General features: G+C 58.6%; 1 protein-coding gene across 1 annotated transcript; it reads right to left on the bottom strand.

The window, feature by feature from the left end:
* Nucleotides 1-298: 298 nt before the first annotated feature.
* Nucleotides 299-12,542, bottom strand: ONECUT1 (one cut homeobox 1). Its single transcript, XM_015873029.2, has 2 exons — nt 11,106-12,542; nt 299-1,986 (listed from the first exon to the last, which is right to left on the bottom strand). Exons 1-2 carry the CDS (start codon nt 12,166-12,168, stop codon nt 1,697-1,699), a joined length of 1,353 nt encoding a protein of 450 aa, XP_015728515.1. The 5' UTR covers nt 12,169-12,542; the 3' UTR covers nt 299-1,696.
* Between the last annotated feature and the right edge of the window lie 8,396 nt (nt 12,543-20,938).

Here is a 20,938-nt window from a genome sequence, read left to right as displayed (position 1 = left end):
AAGAGAAGAGAAGAGAAGAGAAGAGAAGAGAAGAGAAGAGAAGAGAAGAGAAGAGAAGAGAAGAGAAGAGAAGAGAAGAGAAGAGAAGAGAAGAGGAGAGTATGTAAGATTACCTATTTCTAATCCCTCGGGCCTAACCTTTGTATTCGGTTACTCTGGAATTTAATATGCCTAGTAGAATTATGACAGAAATTCAGGACACCAGTTAGAAATCTAACAGGCACACAAATGGTTTTTAAAGTCCAATTTCCCCTCACACTAAAATTCAATTTGCAGATGTTGCATGCTTTTCTTTTTACTTTTATCAGAGTAGAGATGGGATGGTTTATCTTTGGAGGTTCTGTTAGCAACAGAGCAGTTAAACTTTCCAACTATGAATTTTAAACTACTTCATGCAGTATTTAGATTAACAGATGAGCAAGAAAGAACGCACGGAAGAAAGCTCAGCTGATGCACATGGCCATGAAGCCACATGACAACAGGCTGTGCCTCTGTATCATGAGAACACTGCTATCAGCTTCAGCTGAGCCATGACTTGGCTTTCCAACGGCACATCTGGAGCTCCTGCCAGAGCTGCTGCCATCAACACTACCCAATGTCCTACCTGCTTTCAATGGGAAAAGACCCCCAAGTCTTCACATATATCACTATTCCGCTGCCTAGAAAAGTCAGTAGGTTAAAAAAATTAAAAATAAAAATAAAGGAAAAAAAGCTCCCTAACATCAATAAGCATTGACCAGGTGTTGGGCCCCGGCCCCATTGTGCCATTCTTTCTTGCCATTCATGAAAAGAAACAAGAATGTGACATTACTAATGGCAAATAACAGTCTTGATTACAAGTTTTATGTGTTATACAGTTAGATTAGTTTATACCTATAACTCTACATAGTATTTTGTGTAAAAATAGCTTTGGAATATTAAAATCATTGCAATAAAATACCTGCAATATAATTATTATATGTGTTCTTTGGTAGCTAGTCGATTTTTTTTTTTTTTAATGGATGGAATAGTTTCCCTTTTTAAAATCTGAACATTCCTTAACAAACAAAGAGAATGCACTGGTTTAGGTACCATTCAAAATTTCTCTGCCTAGTTTGAACTCATGTCCGGGCATCACGCCTGGGAAGCTCAAACACCAAAACAGCAAAAATCACACTACCATTCAAATGCATTCGGACGACTCCACACCTTGCTGGTCATGCTGCGCATGACCCTCTCTGCCAACCAGCTCTGACTCAGTCCCTACCACCGGTGTTTACACAGCACGGACACACTGCACACCTTCATGGCGATCGCTGTGGAAATGAAGAGCCATATCTGACAAGATGTCCATTCAATGACAAGAAATCACTATGCTCCAAACCATTACACAGCCAAGGACGGTGAAGATGATCATGGGTGAAGGTGTGAGACCAGTGGTCTACTTTTCTTCTCTTCATGTTCCACTTCGTTCATTCCATTTCACTCTCTTCTTTATTTTTTTGCAAGCTGTCATCCTACTAAAGCGTGTGTCTTAGAACAAAGTCATAATGCAGGTGAAATAAGTCTTTGGTTTCTTTGGACTTATAAATAACTTTTTTTTTTTTCAAATAGTTCTAAGTATAAACCTGCTATCTTGAGGTCCTGGTCTGTCTTTATTTATTTATTTATTAATTTTTAAAGCTTTTCCACCGAGGTTTAGTTTGTGGTAATTCCTTCATGCTTTGGTACAAGTGCTTGATGAAGATGAGTTGCCTGAATTGGAGCTGCCCTCGTCTTGCCACTTATCCAGACTCCTCCTCCGTGCATTCATGAAAAAGTTGCTGACGGTGCTCAGCTCCAACCCGAGCTGCTGGGAAATGGTGATTTGTAATTCTTTGGATGGACGCTTATTTTCCTTGAATATTGCATGTAGAGTTCGACGCTGGACATCCGTGAAGACCAACCGAGGCTTTTTGGGGGTATTCCCTCTGTCCTTCCCGTGCTCTTGTTCTTTCCTCTTGCACGCTGCAAGAAAGCGGAGCACTGGTTAGAGGTCTGGTAGAGTTCTATATGACAACTAGAACAAAAGGAGCATTCACTTGGGCTTCTACATTTGGTGAGGATGTGTGGCATGGGCTAAGACATGCAGTTACATGCAGGTTTTGTGGGTCTACCGACAGGCACTCACACAAATCAGTTTAAAGACAAGTTTAAGAGTTTACTTTTCAACATACTATAAGCTATGAAAAATCAAGGGAAATGAATTAGCAAATGCCTTTGCCATTGTCTGCTCAAACACAGAGAAGCTGTCCCTGAGAGGTTAGATTTTGACATCATTGAACTATGCAACATCCCCCGAACGTAGAGTAGAAATTCATGGAGTTCTTAAGTCAATCTTTCCTACATTTGTAATCTTCACTGTTTGCCATGAATCCATTTCTGTTTTGTTCTTGCTGATGATTTTTTCTCTTTTTTTGGCCGAGCAATAAGGAACTGCATGAAAACGACCCTGATACCATCTCACAGTCCAGAACGATGTGTTCTGAATAAAACAACCCATATTTCCACACAGAACAATGGCACACCAACTCTTCCTTATGCAATCCCTCTGTCTTCTGTCCTTTCTCTCCCCTCTGCTCCCTTTCAGAGAGCTGTTACACCACACACCAATGACAGGCGATGGCAACCTGAAATCTGCCTTGCAGATCACCTGCTCGGCAGAAACTGGGTAGCTGGGAGCACCTCTCCAAGGCCCCTGCAGCCTTTGACCGCCTGCCAGCCCATACTGTTAGCATTTAGCCAGGATAAAAGGGGTCTCTGGGAGGACAGATTGGTCTGTCTCACTTTCAAAGAAGTCTGAAGTTGTCTGTTTCCTCTTTTTTTCTGCTCTAACAATATCCTTTAATGCTGATTTAGAAAGGCAATTCTGAAAAAAATATGGATGTTCTGCCTCTGTGTGCCCAGCCCTTATTTCTGTGGAGATTAGTGCTGGTCATATTAAAAAATCGGTGCAGTACCTTCACCAATCCCATGGATACAGAATGAAGACAACATTTTACAAAGATCCTTCCTCCACCTTTTATTGTTACCCAGGACCAGCACTGTCACGAGGGTGTAACTGCTTGAGGAAGACAGAAGAACGATCACCCACCACCTGTCCCTCCAGTGGCCTTCCAGGCCCATCCATACAGATGCTTTTGCAGAGACTAATGGTGTGAATCTCAAGCACGCACCTCTCCATACGATCATAAGGACTGATGTGCCAGACTCACACCTTCTATGGCTATTTTTATCTGAAAACCTTTGAAGAGTCCTTTGAAGTTACATCTTAACCTCTAAAATGTGGTATCACTTCTGGTCTGAAAAAAAAAAGGTTTGATGTGACAGGTTTCTCATGGAGCCAAGCCAGTGAACCCACTGCAGGGATCAGACCCTACAGAAATAATGCTGGGTCCTGACTGGAATTAAACATTGATACTTCATGGGTTAAAAATACTATTACATAAATAGTCCATTAGCTACCAATTGGTCTTCAGAATGAGAAAATGAGGAGTGCAGGAGAGTTAGATGGAACCTCAGCTTTTTATACCCCTCAATATTTGAGGTCAGAAGCTCCTGAGTGAAAAGCTGTGGGGCTCAGCTCTAACACCTCCAGCTGCCCACTGCCTGTCCCGGTAAAGAGGCAAGCTGAGCCCACTCCACATTAGCTGCCCCTAAGAGCTCATTTCTCCTCACACTACTTTACACTTCACTTTTCCAAAAACAACACAAATCCCAGTTTTCACCTGCAGACTGTGCAGAGAAACTATCATTTGCTACACAACCTTAACTACACCAGCAGTGTGACCCACATCAGCAGGAACCACAGAGCTGGCTCACCTGGCTGTGCAGACCTCAGGGCTTCCATCACCAGCGAGTACAAGAGTTCTCTGAAATCACAGAGAAGAAAACAGCCACATATTGTGAAACTAACTCATGTAGCTCACGTGAGCTTCTGCTTCTGAGATTTAACATTTCTGGATAATTATTTCCCCAGAAAATGTCTCAACAGTCATCAATACTTTGCTCTCGAAGTTCAGCTGTATGATTACTGCTAGCAGCATCTCAGGGGCAAGAAAAAGGTGCTCACTGCTGAGCAGAATAAAACAAATTCTGTCAGTTCTGTGATACAAATGAGCCAAGTTCAGTATTTCACAGATCTCTGTGGATTCCTATTGCTCTCTAGTTTGCCCAGCACCTCACTTTGCAGGTGACTGGTGATCCCACGCACGGTGGGACTGACTGTGCCCTTCCTATGAACTGATTGATGGCTGGTGAAAGGAAGAGACCATAACAGAACAGTGGGGATGTGGTTCCTTCACAAACTATTGCATGGCACTGCTGGTTCCAAGGCTTGGCCCATGGTGAAGCTCCGTGGCTCCCAGAGCTCACAGCAGGGCTGCCAGTTCTGCCTGAGTGGGGAGGGCGGCTCCCACCTCCATCTTCTGCCTTGTCTGGGCCGGGGAATATTAATAGCACTTAAAAATAAATAATGGTGATAATGAAAACCCGTAATAGGGTTTCCTGACGATCGTTTTTCCTGCATTGGAGCCAATCAATTTTAATAATAAATCACAGCTTCCAGCTTGCCAGCGAACAAATGTGCACGGTGAGGTGCAGCCTGCTGCGAGGAGAGCACTGCCCAGACCTCAGCCCAGGCTGTGCCCACACTGCAGCAGTGCCTGCTGAGACCAGAGCTCCCGTGGCACAGGCAGCTGCTGGAGGCACAGCACCGACACCAGCTGGCATCTCTTTTGGTAAAACACTGGAGCCCATCTTAGAACTGTTTATCACACACCAATATACGGATATAAGCATGGTGCAGCATGTACAGCATACAGTGCAGCCAGCCCTGCCCTCTTCCACCCCAATAGCAAGGCACCTCGTGATGCCTTTGGAAAGAGCCTAAAAAAAGCCTACTTTAAAAAAGACAACACAGCAGAGTGGAGTGCTTTTGAGTCTGGCAACACAGGTGCAGATATGACAATGTAATATTATCGGTGCTGGAAGGAGCCCTATAAATCCAGTGCTGAACTCTGGCCTCTCCCCATCACTTCTATCTTCCTGTTCCCTGAGCAGCAGATATTTCTGATGCTTGTAATTCTCCCTATACAGCCCATCAATTCAGTTTTGTCTCCCTTTGTTCCCCACCAGCCACCCCAGAGCTGTGGCTGCGCTCACTTGCTGGTGCTGGGGAGCTCTGAACACCTCTGCCCTGCTGCTTTGGGCACACGGGTCCTGCAGCCCCACCACAGCCATGTCCAGGAGGCTGAGCCAAGTGCTACACACAGGTGGAGGCCATAGGAACCTAGAGCCCTCAGTGGCACAGCCACATCCAAGCACCTGGGGGAGACAGAGCTGAGGCACACGCACACCTGCAGGTGCAGCAGGCAACGGCAAGGGAGCATGCAGCACCCTGAGGGCTCCCTACTTCAGGATTCCCTTCAAGATGAAAGGGCAGCCATGAACACTGAGAGACCAGACACTGCTGCAGTGGGGGAACGGCCACTGGGACAAAGAACAGCAAAACGGCACTCTCTGTAAGCACAACATTTCCTTCAGACAGGCGGGAGAAAAAAGAAAAGCATTATGCTGCTCTCAGAGGCTCCGGAGTAGGGTTCCCTTGCAGCAGCGTGGAGTTCACATTTGGCAGCTGGGAGAGCCCACGATGAGTGGGAGAACCCAGGGAACAAAACAGCCCGGCTGCACCAAGAGCCAGCTGAAGTGTTGCAGATCAGGATGCTGCAGGAAACACAAGCAGGCATGCAGGATATTGACTCGAGTTCTCAGAAGTTTTGTGAGGGTCCCTCTTCCTCCTCCACAGGCAAAATGAAATCTTTTTGCTATTTTGAGTCCATCTGCACAGGGCATGTCTCACAGACATCAAAACCCTGTCAGAGTTCCCTTCTTTAATGCATTTTCTGATCTTTGCCATGTTCCATCTGCAGAATCTGGCACCTGCCTCGGCCATCCAAATGGGGCCCACCGACACCCTGGGACTCTCCTTCTTAATCACCTGCTTTCCATTTGAAACGTTGCAACACATCCAAAAGCAATTTTAGAGAGGGAAAAGCCTTCAGCAGTACAGCCCAGAAAGCATCCTAGGGGGAAACCCCTCCAAAGGGGGCTGCCATTGGCAGGGCCAGTGGGTTTCCATCAGAGTCTGAGCCTGGTTAAAACATCAGAGATGGTCTCAGTCCCATGGCTACAGATAGCCAAAAGTGTATGGTGAATTCAGAGTGATGATAACATACAATTAAGGGTGATAAACTCTGTCCTTACCGAAGGAATAACGCCTCTGGAGTTGGCAGAGAGATGCTGATATACCTTTCCTAATTGTCAAGACCTCCTATTTGGGAGGAATATGAGAACAAGATGAGGGGCCTACAACTCACATTACCTTGCCAGAGGCCTCACCATGTGAGCTAAAAGCAGGCAGTTCTCTAGATCCTAAGGATGCCATTCAGCACTTTGTCTCTCTGGGAATCTGTACTGACATCCTCCCAGAGGTCATTTGCTCTGGACCTTATTTCTCTGCCATCACACCCCTTTTGCTGTTCCACAATATGCCAAAAGTTAAGGACGTATCTGCATGGGAAACTCACAGCCTGACATCACCCTGCACACGTATGGATCGCAGCTGAGACGGCCTTCGCCAAACACCTCCCTGCTTGCTCTGTATTAAAATGCGACCTTAATTTGCTGCCACCGGAATAACAAAGCGAGGCGGGCTCAGACGCGCTGACTCGGCAGCAGGGATTCCGGGCTCCACGCGCCCGCAGTGCTGACAGACCCGTGAGCACCTGCGTGAGCTGCCGAGCCGCCCAGGGTCCGCCGCTAAGTGGATCAATGGGGGAAGCACCCGATATTCCTGCTATATCATTTAAAGCAAACGCGGAATTTCTGGAGCCGGGTCTTTACTTAACCATATTACTGTGACAAATATTTCTTTGTCTAGCATAAGTAACTAGAATTTAATCACTTTAACGGCATCTTAATTACCTCAAATGAATTGAAAGGACATTTAATAGCAAAGATTAAATTGCCTTAATGAATGATTTTTGCGACTCCATCAATATGTTAATCACGTTAGCCCTTCCTTTCCTACGAGCGCTGGCGGCTGCCGGCCCCTGGGTGGCGACCTCGGCTCGCCGCTGCCGCGCCGGGAAGCGCCGGCTGCACCGCCCCGCACGGCCCCGCAACGCCCGACCGGGGCCGCCCCCGCCGCCCCTCGCCCCGCTGCCGTGCGGCCGCCCCAGCCCCGGTTCCGCCGCAGCCGCCGAAATGGGGTTTCCGGGCTGTGGGAGTGACGCGCTCCGCTCCCAGAGCTTCACAGGAACGTTAAGGGCCCTCGAAGGCACGTACCGAGCGGGCGGCTCTCGGGCTCGTTTCCTGAGGCCCGGCCCCGATTCCCCTCCGCTAGTTGCAAAGCCCTTCATCAATTCCGACAGTATTCAAACAGCGAGAGCTGCCCCGCGTTCGTGACTCAGCGGTGCCACCACCGGGTCCCCACGCCGGGCACTGCAGGGCGGGTGCTGCCGTGTTGCGGCCGTGCCCCGAGCTCCGGGCGGACCCCTTCAACCCCCGCCCGGCTCCGTGTCGTCTGCAGCGTCTGCCCGAGCGGTGCCTGTGCGAGAAGCTGCTCCCGTGAACTCACAGCAATCCGGGGCCAACCTCACGGGAGCGGGGCGGCTCGAGTGAGCCTCGTTTGCGGAAGAGTTTCGGTAAGACCGGCCGCTTTTCCGCCACAGACATTGCGGTGAAATCTCCGCTTTGGATCCGCACACGCGGAGATGCGGCAGCCACAGGGCGCCGGCGGGAGCCTGGAGTTCACCGGGCAGAGCCCGGAGGTACCGCCCCGAGCGGGCACCGCGCTGCCCCTTGGCGGGTCCCGAGCACGAGGCTCCCGCACTCGAAACGAGCCCATCCGTGCGTGGGGCCCTCGGGGCCCCGGAACCGAACGGAGCGCGGTCAGTCCCGGCGATGATCCCGCAGCCGCGCCGCCTCCCCGTGCTCCGCCCGGCGGCTCCGCAGCGCGCCCGACAAACCCCGGCCGAACCCCCCGGTAACTGTCCGCAGTGCTGAACCCGCCGCCAGCCGGGCCGCTCCGAGGCCCCGCACGGCGCTGCACGCCGACATCAGCCCGCCCGCCCCGTCGGAGTGTCCCGGCCCGGGGAAGCTGCCTCCGGAGCGGACGCGGTCAGTAGAGGGCGCAGAGCCGCCGGGAACGGCGGGAGGCACCGGGCCGGGGCACTTCGACGGCGGCCCCCGGGCGGCGCGGGAGGAAGGGACGGAGCGGTTCCGAGGCTTCATCAAAATCGCAGCGTGTTGGAACGAACGAACTGACGAACCCGGGAGAGACGAGAGGCGCCGGGCCGACAGTAACGAAGAACGAACGAGGCGCGTGTGAGCGGCTGGGAGTCGGTCTCGCCGGAGAACGCGGGGCCCACGGCGACACCGGGATCCGGAGCGGGGCGGGCGGCCTCGTCAGATTCCGTATTAATGCGGAGAACGCTCTGATTACAGTATTGATTTCTTTACAGTTAATTTGGTGAGAAACTCTCGAAGGCGGCCCAGCGTTCGAGATTTCGTTTGAAAGGGAGAAAGGAAACGAGGAGGAAAGAAAAGATGTGAAGGTACAGACGGCAACAGCCGGGTCACCGGAACGCGGCGGGGGGGAGGGAAGGAGAAGGAGAACGAAGGGGACGCCGCCTCCCGGGACGCGCTCGGCACCCCGCAGCACGGGCCAACCCCGAACCCCGACCCGCTGGGAAACACCGCGGAGGAGAAACCGCTCGGAAATGCCAACGGGCCGCGGCGGGGCCGGGAGCTGCCTTCAGACAGCGTTACTTCTCGGAGCCCCTTCGCTGCCCTGCAGGTGTCAGCGGCGGCGAAGGAAGACTGAGAACAGGGCAGAAGGAAAACTGACCGGGAAACGGCCGAATAGGGACGTACCGAGCGGTGCGGGGGGAGGGCAGACAAAGAGAGAGCGGAGAGGAGAGGGGAGACGGGGTGAATAAGATGGAGGCTGGAAGAGGTCAGCGCTGCTCACGCTACGAGTCGCAGCCCGGGGAAGTGTGTGACAGCCGGAGGGGGAGGGGGAGCAACAGGGAAGGGCCCCCCGGATCCCTCCCACCGCCTGCGGCCCGCGGACACCGGCGGGAAGGAGCCGGGAGTGTAAACGCTCTCTGTAAACGCCGGGAGCGGAGCTATAATTGGGACCTGACATTTAATTGCCTCCGACTGGAGCAACTGATGATATTCTGAGCTGACGTTCATACATCAATACGGGGCCGGGCGGATTTTTGCCCCTCGGTGAACCATCATGGCCCGTCTCAGCCCCGCTCGCGGTGACCCGCTATTACCGCACAGTGTTACCCGCTATTACCGCACAGTGTTACCCGCTATGTGACACACGGTGTTACCCGCTATTACCGCACAGTGTCCGCCTACTGTGACAACACGCGTGTGTTACCCGCTATTACCGCACAGTGTTACCCGCTATTACCGCACGGTGTTACCCGCTATTACCGCACAGTGTTACCCGCTATTACCGCACGTTTTGACCCGCTATTACCGCACTTGGTTCCCGCATCCCTCCCTGACAGCAGCGCTCAGCTCGGGACAAACGCTGCGGGCCGGGGGGGGCTGAGCGGGCCGCCCCCATTGGCTGGGATACGGCGCTATTCAAATGAGCACGTGCGGTTCAGGTGGGGCCGGGCGGGGCGGATCGGCGCATCCCGCGTCCCCTCGGCCCCCGGCAGCGGCTGCTCCGGCCGGTACCGTGTGAAAGGGGACGGGACGCGAAGCGGGGACGCTTTGTCCGTCCGCCGGGACCGCCCCGCTCCGCAGCCCGGGTGCGGGGCCGCTCCGGGAGCGAACAAAGGGCCGCGGCCCCGCGGAACGGCCCCCGCCCCGTCCCCGCAGCGATCCGCGCTCACGACGGGGCTCGGGGCGAACGGCACCGCGCGGCGCGGATGGTTCGTCCCCGCGGTCGCCGGGCGACGTCAGGAGCGGCCGCCGTCCGCCTCTCTGCGGCGCCCGCGGGACGGGGCTGCTCGGGAGGCGGAAAGGGCGCTGTCGAGCTCGGACCTTGGACGCCGAGCGGGTTAAAGCCGAGGCGGCGCGGGAGGAACGGGGGATCCGCGTCTCACCGGTGCCGCTCCGCCCCCAGCCCCGAGGGCACGGCCGGGCCGAGCGCACCCCGGGCGGCCCCCGGGTCTCGGCACCGCGAGTCGGTGCGTTTGGGAGCGGGGAGACGAGCGCCCTTCCCTCGCTCCCTCGCCGTTGTCTGCGGAACGGATCGGTGACCCCGGCGGATCGACCGTCTCGCGTTCTCCAGGGACAAATTAATGGAGACCTATCACTTAATTAACAGCCCCTCGCTCACGGCGTATTAAACCCGCGTCCCGCACACTCAGGGGGTGGGGAGGCCACGGGGCTCCGCTTCGTTTCCCGCACGCGGCGCCCGGCCGGGCCCTGCCCGCGTCCCGGAGCTGAGCTCCCGCAGCGACGCGGGACGGCCGCGAGGCGCTCCTCTCAGCCCCGCACCAAAGCCACGCTCCGCGCTGATCACCGCAGCAATCCGTTAAAAACAGAACGACTTCAGCCGACGGCGTTGCACCTGCAAGCCGGGCCCGCACGTCTGTGCGCGACTCTCGTTCCAGAGCGCCCGCTGGGCACGGGCGGACGTAGAGCCCGAACCCTCTCCGAGCTCCAGCCTCGCTGCGCACCCCGAGCCCGAGGGCGCGGCGTTGGGCCGCGCAGAGCCCGGGCCCCGTTCCGGCCGCGCGACGCCGCCGATTCCGTCGTATCCGCCTCGCCCCGCCGCCGCCGAGCTTCGGTCCGGTGCGGGAGGCCCGAGCCACGGCGGGACAAGGCGGCGCGGGCAGCGGCACCGCACGGAGCTTCTCTGCGGCCCTCCCGGAGCCGCTTCTCCGCACCTGCGGCCGCCGCGTGCGTCGGCGCCCGGCGTGAGCTCCTCAACGCGCGGGCACTGCGGGCACCGTGCGGGCACGCGGGGCCGAGCGCGGCCGGAACGGGGCCCGAGCTACCCCGCACGGCCGGGCGCGGGGCCCGTCCCGTCCCGCCGCGGCTCCGCTCACCTGCCAGCCGCAGAGCAGACATCCGCTGGAACTCGGGCTCCTGGAGCCACTTCCACATCCTGCGGAAAGTCTCCCGGCCCGATTTGAGCTTACTCCAGGGCTTTGGGTTCCTCAGCAGATCCGACAGTGTCCCCTGGGAGCGGCACAGCACCCGCTGGGCGAAGATGGCCTGGGGGATGCTGTACCGCTTGAGCTCGGTGGTGATCCTCTGAGCGACTTCTTTGGTATTGATTTCTTCCATTTGCCCTGAATTGCTCCCGCCGCCCGCCTGCGAACCGGCCACCGCGGGGTTCTGCTCCCGGCCGGGGCCCAGCAGCTGCCCGTGGCCCTGCGCGCCCAGGTGGCCGTGCGGGGGGTGCGGGATGCCGCCCAGGGGCACCATACCGGCGGGCGGGGCGCTCAGGTGCTGCTCGCCGTGCCGGCCCAGCATGGCGGGGTGCGGCGCCTCGAAGCCGGTGGGCGTCAGCATCTTGTCGGCGGGCATGGCGGCGCCGGGGTGCGCGTAGTGCGGCAGCGCCTGCTGCGAGCGGTGAACCGAGCCCAGCCCTGAGCCCGACAGCGGCGACAGGCTCTGCCCCATGCCGGCCACGTCCTTGTGGTACGGCGCGTAGAGGTTGTTCATGGGCGCCAGGCCCCGCTCGTCCCGCATGAGCGTGAAGCTGCCGCTGACGTTGCCCGGGAGGCGCTGGTGCGGGTGGTGGTGGTGGTGGTGATGGTGGTGCGGGAACTTGTCCGACACCGTGGAGATGGGCGGCAGCGGCTGCAGCGGGGTCAGCGTGGTGTAGGTGCCGCTCATGCCCATGCCGGGGGGCGTCTCGCAGCCCATGCTCATGGCGGGGTGCAGCGGCCCCCCCAGCCCGTGCTCGGCGGCGCGGTGGTGGTGGTGGAAGTCGCCGCCGTCCAGCAGCGCCATGCCCGAGGGCCGCGCGGGGCCGCCCAGGTGCCCGCGGGGAGGCACGGCGGCGGCGCGGGGGTGCGCGGGGCCGCCCAGCAGCTCAGCGCCCGGCTCGTGGCTCACCGCGTGCAGGTCGCCCATGCTCTCCATCGCCAGCTGCGCGTTCATCGCGGGCCGCGCACATCCGTGTGGCTGTGTGCGCTGCGGCGGGCGCGGGCCGGCTCCTCCCGCGGGACGCGGCGGCTCTGGAGGCTCTCGGTGCCGTCGCCGCTCGGTTGGTGGCGCTTGGTCGGATGGATTATTATTATTATTATTTCTCTTTTTTCTTTTTCTTTTTTTTTTTTTTTTTGGTGGTTTACTGAGTTGTTCTTATTTTGCGGCTCTCTCCTATGGCCCCCGCTCCCTCAGGCCAGGCTCCGCAGCCGTGGCGGCCGTCCGCCCGCGCCCCTCGCCATCTCTAGCCATGGTCTCTGTGCGCTCCGCCGTTTGGCCGCCGCTCCGTTGCTGCAGCGCCGCGGCGCCCCGAGCGGCGCATGCGCACCCCGCCCCAACCCGCCCCCCGCCCGCCCCGCCCCGTGATGTCACCGCCCCTATTAAGGGCCCGACCCCTCTCGCCCCGCTCAGAGCCGCGGTTCCGCGCGGCCCCCCCGGAGTCGGGCGGTACCGGACCGGGCGGGGTCCCCGCTTCCCCCCGGTGCAGCCCCGTGAGCCGTGTCCCCGCACCGCAGCGGCCCCCAACCCCCCCGTAGTGACCGGACCCCCCCCCCAGGCTCAGCGGGGCCGTGCCCGTGCCCGGACAGCAGCTGCCCCTGCGCGCCCGCGGTCTTTTATTTTTTTCCCCCGAAATAAAGAATAGGGGGAGGAGGAGACACAGAACAGCGGCCCCCCCGCCGGCCCCTCGTTAGCGGAGGTGCCTTTATCCCGGCAGAACGGGCAGATGTGCCCATTGTCCGCCCATTAACAATAACGGACCCCGCCGGCGGCGCGGGGCGGGCGCGCTGCGGGAGAGCAGCGGGGCCGCGGCCGGGAGGGTCGGGGCTGAGCCCGCGGGTGGGGCCGGGCTCACCAACCTGGCACCGGGCAGCGCTGAGCGGAGCCGCGGGGATCTGCCTCTGGGAGCAGCCCCGGCCGCGCTGCGGGGCGCAGTCAGCGCCGTGCGGGGCACGGGGAGCAGCGGGCCGCTCCTGCGGTGCTCAGTCACGGAGCAGCGGGCCGAAGCTCTGCGCACAGCGGAGCCCGACGGGGCCCGTCGGCGCATCCCGCGCTCGTTGCGCTGCGGTGTCCGCGGGGCGCTGACCGCGTGCCCCAGGCGGGTGCGGGGACTTGGAGTTCGGTCCCGCTTCGTGCCGAGCGCTGCGTGCGAGGCCCTCCGAGCCGACGCCTTTGGGTCTGATAAAGAAACCTAACCTAAAAAACCACGGTTCCCCGAAATGAAAACCCCACGCACCTCCGCGTGCGTTTAAGGCACAACTCGGAGCCGCTGAATCGCGCCTCCGACGTACGGCCGCTGCCCACCGCCGGCTGTTTCCCGAAGCCGTTCCGCCGTCCCTTCACCGAACTCCGCTCAGCGCAGAGCTGTTCTCAACGCCCGGATCTGCGCGGCCCGAACGGCGCTGCCTCATTCCTTATAGATGGGGCAGAACGGGAAAGGGGCGCCCAAAGCTGCTCCCGACCTCGGGAAACGTTCGGCAAAAAATAATAAAAAAAATAATAATTTTAAAAAATAATAAAATGAAGCATTTCTAGAACGAGCCGAGCGGCTGCGGTCGCTCCTCGGGCCAACGCGAGGCGTTCCGGATCTGCTGGGGACGCTCAGCTCCCCGTTAACCGTATCTGCGTGCAATTTAAATATTTAAATTGAAATTAATCCAAAGTTCCTCAGTTCAGCACCGGGCGGGCGGCTGCCAACGCGGACACGGCCGCGCTCTGCAGTTACCCGCTCGACTTTGGGGGAAATCACAGCATCCCATTTTTCTTCCAAGAAGGAGCGCAGCCCCCGCACATCCCACGTTGGGACCGCGGCCCGGGGCGGCTCTGGGCTCGGGGAGTGATGGCCGTGGGCCACGGGCCCTGCACCCCGCCCCACCGCCGCTTTGCTGTAACAATTATTTTTCCCGTTGCTCCCGGGGAGATCTTGGCAACGGAACCTGCCGGTGCGGAAAGGTGGCGGCTCCTCGACGGCTCCCGCTGGGTGTCCCGGAACGGTTCGGGACACGCACCCCACTCACAGCCCGCACTGCCCGCACCCTGAGGGGCCGCCGGGGTGGCCCGGTCCCGACCTCCCCCCCCCCCTTTGGTGCAGAGCCTCCAGCACTGCCGGCGAAGGGGGAGTGCCGGGGACGCATCATTTCGGTGCTTTAATCAATTACAGCTTTGCAGTCAAGTACCATATATTTAACAGAATAATCGTTACCGCCCTTAAGTCTTTATTTGATCAGCAGATACTCAGCGCGGACCTAAAACGCAACTTCGGTTGTTTGAATTGAGCCGCGTGTTGTGCTTTTTAAATCCGCGGCGATGACAGACGGAACGGCCGCCGGCTCCCGCTGACAGCAGCACGAGCGGGCACCGGGCCCTGCCACGGCGCAGCCCCGACGGGGCGGCCGGGCCCGGGACAACGAGGGGGTGGGTGTCCGGCGGCGGGGCCGGGCGGCTGTGCGGGTGTGCGGACAACTTGGTCCTTTTGGTTTTTGCCCCCTTCTTTTCCATCCCCCCCAACACCCCATTTCATTTTCTTTTCCTTTCTCTCTTCTCTTTTATCCCCCCTCTTCTTTTTTGTTTTCTTTTTCTTTCTTTCTTTTTCTTTTTTTTTCCTATTTCTTTTTTTCCCTTCTTTTTCCATTCTTTTTGTTTTTCTTTTCTTCGTTTTCTTTTCTTCTCTCTTTATTCTTTCTTCCTTTCTTTCCATTCCTTTCCTTCTCCCCCCCTCCTCCTTTCACCGTGTGCCGCCGCCCCGCACACGCCGCCACCTCGGCGCAGCTCTCCCGGCCCCCCCGCGCGGTGACAGCTTGCGGCGGCCGCGGCACCCGGGTCCCCCCGCACGGGGACGGTGTCAAAGGTGACGCTCGGAGGCTCCCGAAGCCAACAGCTGCCAGGGGGGGATTAACTTTTCCAGACTTTCCCCTGTTGAGCTTCTTGGAAACTTGCTCGGTGACAAAAACATATACATCTGTCGCGGGGCAGGCAGAGAAAAGAGGGCTTTAGCGGCTGGGGCACGCGGGGGAGCGGCATTAAGGGGGCCTCAGGGGCGGGGGGATGGCCGCCGTGCCCTCAGGGGAGCGCAGGGCCGGGCCGTGGGTCCGGGCCCCACAGCTCTCGTCCGCAGCCACGCGCTCGGCCCCAACGGGGAGAACGGCGCTCGGCGGCCCGGCCCGGCCCACGGTCCCCCAGGCGCTGCCCGAGAGCCACCCTGGCACAAGGCAGGGCTCGCCTTTCCCCCCCACACACCTTCACACCAGGCTGCCCCCGCTGCCGTCGGGCCGGGAAAGAAAGGCCGCTCCCGCACCGGGTGCTCCGGGCACTGAACGGAGGGTTCTGGGCGCCGGGCTGCCCCGGGCTGAGTGAGCGCCCCGACCCGCGTGTGGGCTTCGGCGGGGTGTGAGCCCCCCGCGGCGGGGTGTGAGCCCCGGACCGGAGACCTGCGGCGGGCGAAGGGGGCACCGGGAGGAGCTGCGGGATGTGCCCGGCCCCACAGCCCGGAGCCGGCTCCGCGCCGCGCCCCGCGCCGACCGCAGTGCTGGTAATGAAGGGACTTAGGGAAGCTTTGCAAAACACCGTAAATAATTTAGCGGTGTATTTCAGGAAAAAAAAATAAAATAATAAAATAGCTTTCTTAAATCATCTCCTCAATATAACTTACAGCCTTACAGTATGGCCCTGGTAAGTCTGAATTTTTAAAGTAGCAATATTCAAAGAGACAGAGATGTCTGTATTAATTATTTATCCGCCGGTGCCTTCCTTCGTTTCTAACTTATTATTAATTAGGCGCCTCCAGTCTTTCGCAGAGAGCTCCGCAGAGCCAGTTGCAGCTTTAAATATGAATTAAAAGCAAATCCGAGCTACTGTAATGCGAAAATTATTCCGTGTCTTCCACGGCAGAGATGAATAGCCGCGCGGATCAATACTGTGAAGCTATGCTCCCAACGACAGCGTTATTGATAGCTGATATTAATGATGTTAATGATGGAAAAAGGAAAACAAGAGCCCGACAGACTTATAAACTTTTTATCTGCCGAAACCCCGCAATCGGGCGGACGGGAGCGCGAATTAAGGGGGCCGCGGCTAATAAGGACGTTGTTTACGAAACCGGATGAGCGAGCGGGGCCGGCGTGCCGCGTTTAACTGCGAGCTCCCGGCAGCCCGGAGACACGCGCAGACCCTCGCAAGGGCCCCGACGGCCGCCGCTCCGCAGCCCCGCGCAGCCCCTCTCGCTCCCGCGGCCCGGCCCGGGGCAGAGCCGAGGGGTGTCCGGGAGCGGCCCGAGCCCCCACTCCGCAGCGCTCCTCCACCGGACAGCGGACAAGAGGGGACACCCGTCCCGTCCCGTCCCGTCCCGTCCCGTCCCGTCTCGCCCCTCCCCGGGCTGCGGCCGCCGCGGCTCTGCCCCGTGGCCCGCGCTCCTCCCGCGGAGCTGTGCGTTGGGCCCGGGCCGGAACGCGTCCTTCTGCCCGCGGCCGTGCGCGTTCGAACACACGATCGTACCCCGGCTGCGGTACGACGGGGATCAACGGCGCTCGTGCGAGCACTGTTACTCAGGCTTTTCATTCAGATTCGTACGCTCCCGGCCTCGCTCGCACAGGGCCGATCCCCACGCTCTCAGCCAGGGCCCGGAGCCGGAGCCTGTCCCGGGTGTGTGGGGGGGTTGGGGTGGCAGGAGAAGCACCTCGGCCCGGCGGCTGCGAACAGCGCGGTGCTGCCCGGCCAGAGCGGCTGCGGGCGCGGGGCGGAGGTGCAGCCACGATGCGCGGAGAGACCTCGTAGTTAGAACTATTTATCGCTCTAAAAATCTGCTGGCTGTAAGCAGTTTTCTTTCCTTTTCTTTCTTTCTTTTTTCTTTCTTTCTTTATATATTTTTTAATTTGGAAATATCTCTGTAATTACGATTTTTAAAACCAGCTTCCTCCGGGAGAAACTCGCACTTGTTTCCAAAACCAATTCACAGCAGATAGTGCGGATATCACTTAATTCCTACAGAAATCAATGTGAAAATTAGATTTATTGGCTCCTTACATTGTTAAAAATGACAAAGTGCTGCCTTTTATTTTCATAAAAACACAGAAGACGAAAATCATTTAATAAAGAATCCGCCCGGTTTAATTTCGCCGTCGGCCTTCAGCACCGAACCCAGCAGCTCGGCCGCCCCTCCCAGCGTCCCCTCCACGGGGGCAGAAGCAACGCAGAGGAGCGGGACTTCGGTGGGGGAACCTCGCCGTCAGCCGGGAGGTGACACCGACCCGGAACGGGACCGCTGCTCCCCATAGCCTGGAAACCTCGAATTGTGCGGCGGCCTCATTAATTCGAAAGGCTCGTTTGTTGCTACTTGCTTCTCTCTCTCTCTCTCTTTTTTTTTTCCTTTTCCTTTTTTCTTTTTTTCTTATTTTATTTTTTTTTTCTTTTTAAAATTAAATCAGACGTTTTAGTTGTTACCATTATTATTACTATTATCATTATTTCGGGGTTAATTTAACGTACTGAAACAAAGTAAAATGAAAACCGAAAGAGAGAAAGAGAAGCGAGGAGAGCCCGGCTCTGTAACGCAGTCGAAGCAACCGGCCCCAGCTTCGCGGTGGCCCAGGCGGTACCGGGCCGGCAGCTTCATCCCCTCTCCTTCTCTCTGCGTTTCGCTGCGGGGGAACGAAAGCAGCAGCCAAAGCCCGGCCCCAAAGGCTTCGATCCCGCACCCCTGTGCGCCCCGTCGGGCCCCGTCGGGCCCCGTCGGGGTGGGGCGGTGCCGGCCCTGGGCGAGCTGCCCCTGGGGCCCTGCCCAGCACCGCCGGGATTTGGGATCCGCGCCCCGATCGGGCAGGAGAGCGTCGATAAAATTGTGCGTATCAAATGAGCAATCATTTGTTGTGGTTACACGTTGGGTAATGAAAGATGTTAGCAGGATCAATAAAAATGAAAACACTTTTACTTACATCTTGAATTACTGTTTTAAGGGGTGAGCTGTGGTGATGCAACAAACCAGAGAAAGATCTACAACCAGCAAACGGCTTCGAAGGAAACCAAAATGAACGCGCGGCGCCGTGCGCGTCCCATCCCTGCCCTGGGGCTCCGCGCACACGTGGGGCCGAGAGCGGTCGGGAGGGAGAGAGGGGGCTGGGATGGGGATGGGATGGGGTTGGGATGGGGCTGGGGACAAGGATGGGGCCGGGATGGGGCCGGGCCGCGCAGTGCGGAGCGGCCCGACCGCTGGGGCTGCTGGTGCTGGAGAGCAGAGCTCTGCCCTTCGGGGTGTCTAGAGGTCACCGAGCGGGTCGCAGCACAGGGCAAGTGGGAATTTCAGGGAGACGGAGGGCCAGGCGGCTCCGCAGCGCCCTAAACGCTCCTTCTCGGCCGCCGCTAAATAATACGATCTCTGCGGACCGGCACCGTTCGTTCCCCTCGCTACACCGCGAGGACGTGCGGAGGAACCGCCCGCGATCGATCGTTGGGGGGGGACCCGCGATATGCACGTTACCGCCGTTTGCCCGACCTAAAACAAAAGCGTGCCCCGTACTGCACGAAAACCATCGGCATCGATTTCGAGGCCACCGCGCGGAATTCAGCGAGGAGCGGCCCGAGCCGCGGGCAGAGCTCCGGGTCCCGGCGGGGTCCCCGCTCCGCGACCACAGCTCGGCGGGAGGCGGATGGGCCGAGGGGCGGTCGGGCAGCGGAGACCCCCGGGCCGCTCAGCGCGGAGCCGCCGGGCGGGGCCCCTCAGCGAGCAGCTCGTTCCGCGGACGCGGAGAGGCCGCAGCGCCGCACGGGGCCCTCCGCTGCCGCTATCCCCGGGGCCGCCGCCGCCGCTGCCGCCGCCCCTCCGCCCTCCGTTGCGCGCCCGCGGCCCCTGCGCGCCCCGCCCCGCCCCGCCCCGGCCCCGTGGCCCTGGGCACGCTTACCCCGCATCCGCCGCACGCCGCCGGGACGGGCATCCGCTGCGGGCGCCTCCTGGCCTGGCCCCCTAGGAGGAGAGAATCAAAATCAAACTCTATCTGCATAATTGCAAAGGAGAACGAAAAGAAGAAAAAGAAGAAGAAAAAAAGGCGAGCGCCGTGGCCGCCGCGCCAGTCCCGTTCAAAAATAAAGCACCGAACCCTCGCAAGGTGTAGGAGACATCTTTTATTGGACCAACTTAATGCAAGAATTTACAGCCAGAATTACACGTTCCTCATCAGCCTTGGGCTGCGTGTCCCCGGCTCCGTAGGAGCTGCTTTGGCGGAGGCTGCGGTGGAAGAGGACGGAGCCTCTCACCCCCATAGAGCCTCAGTTTGTGGCTTGGGCAAAAGCAAAAACATGAAAAAAAAACAAAACCAAAAACCATAAAAAAAAAAAGACAGCCAAAAATCTCCTCAGTTCCCCTTTCTGCTCCGTCCTTAAGTCCAGTGCGGGGTCAGTGCTCTCCCTTCCATCCCCGGCCATAAACAAACAGCTTCCAGCTGCATCTCCTAACGGGTAAAAGGAGCAAAAAGAGAAATCATAATCAAGGGCTTTTTTCTTCTCCTTCTGCGCGTTGGACAGCGCATTTTGGTCAGTGTAGCCCTGCATTTAGGGATGCTACTTGCATTTGAATAGCTGCTGCCTGGTTATGGATCGGGAGGCTACAGAGGAATCAGTATGCAAATTGTTTCGGTTACAATCGAAGGGTTCGATCTGGAGAAGGTGCCTGAGCGGAAGTCGCTGTCAGGCAGCGCCGCATTAGGCTGCCATCGCCGGGCCTGCTCTCCCCTTCCCTCGCCCTCTTTTATGCTTGTGTACAGGTTTCTGCGGCGGTAATTAACACACACACACAAATCAGGGGCTGCTGAGCGGCACGTCGGTGCCTTTTGCCGGCTGAGGGCTGAGAAGGGAAGGGGGAGAGCAGGGATATATCGCCGTGCTGCCGGGTTGTTATTATGCAGCAAGGGTGAGGCGATCAGCGAAATAAAACATTTATAAATGGTTCCGTGCTTACAGTAGGAGAGGTGGGCTGGGGGGGGGGGGGGGGGCGCGTGGGTGCTGATCACACGGCGCAGGCTGCCAATCGATAACCCCTTCCTTGTAATCCCGGTAATTGTGGGAATCACGGCTCGCTGTTAAAGGGACAGCGGGCTGCAGCGGGGCGCGGCGCGGCACCACGGGCCCCGGCTTTGTCTGCATGGAAGCCGGCAGGAGGTCGGGGCAGGGCCCTGCCCTACCGACGGGGTGCCCCTCGGAGGCTGCAGCACGGCCCTGACGGCACCTCGTGTCCCCACGCCGGGGCATAGATGTGCGCCCTTTGCGTCCCTCTTTGGAGCACGGAACGGGGCCGGGCACGGTGCTGCTGCCCTGCCCAGGCGGCACGTCGGGCCTGGAGGCTCGGCAGGCCTCGCACCTCAGCCGGCTCCTCACCTCCCCTCCTTGCTCTGCCGGCCCGGACGTGACGCCCTTGGCAGCCCCGTGCCGTGATTTCTGCGGCGTTTCTCTGCATGGCAGACACGGGCAGGGCCGTCGGGCACTCGGCTGCCCCAGGCCCCGTCCCTTAGTGGGCGGCTGAGGCGGCCCCGGGGGCGCGTGGGCAGCAGCGCCGGGGGCGCGGGGCCGGCTCCTGCCCTCTCGCTGCCGCTGACCATCTGTCATTCAATTAGGGCCGGGAGGCAGCTGAGGGGCTGGGGAGCAGGGCTGGGGGTCAGCGACCCCGCGCACAACGGCCTGCTGCCTCGCAGACGTGAAGAAGTTCAAATGTTAAATGCTCTCCGGCCCCGGCTCATCCAGGGCAGTC

Source organism: Coturnix japonica, chromosome 10 (genome assembly GCF_001577835.2).
Source record: "Coturnix japonica isolate 7356 chromosome 10, Coturnix japonica 2.1, whole genome shotgun sequence".
Classification (NCBI taxonomy): Eukaryota; Metazoa; Chordata; class Aves; order Galliformes; family Phasianidae; genus Coturnix; species Coturnix japonica.
The sequence above is the reverse complement of the archived record's forward strand: the minus strand, read 5'-3'. Positions and strand labels throughout refer to the sequence as shown.

Coding starts and splice junctions, on each gene's coding strand:
- ONECUT1 (XM_015873029.2), bottom strand. CDS start 12,168: ATGAACGCGCAGCTGGCGATGGAGAGCATGGGCGACCTGCACGCGGTG. Junction 1,987..11,105: donor GTCTGCTCTGCGGCTGGCAG/GTGAGCGGAGCC, acceptor GCTTTCTTGCAG/CGTGCAAGAGGAAAGAACAA.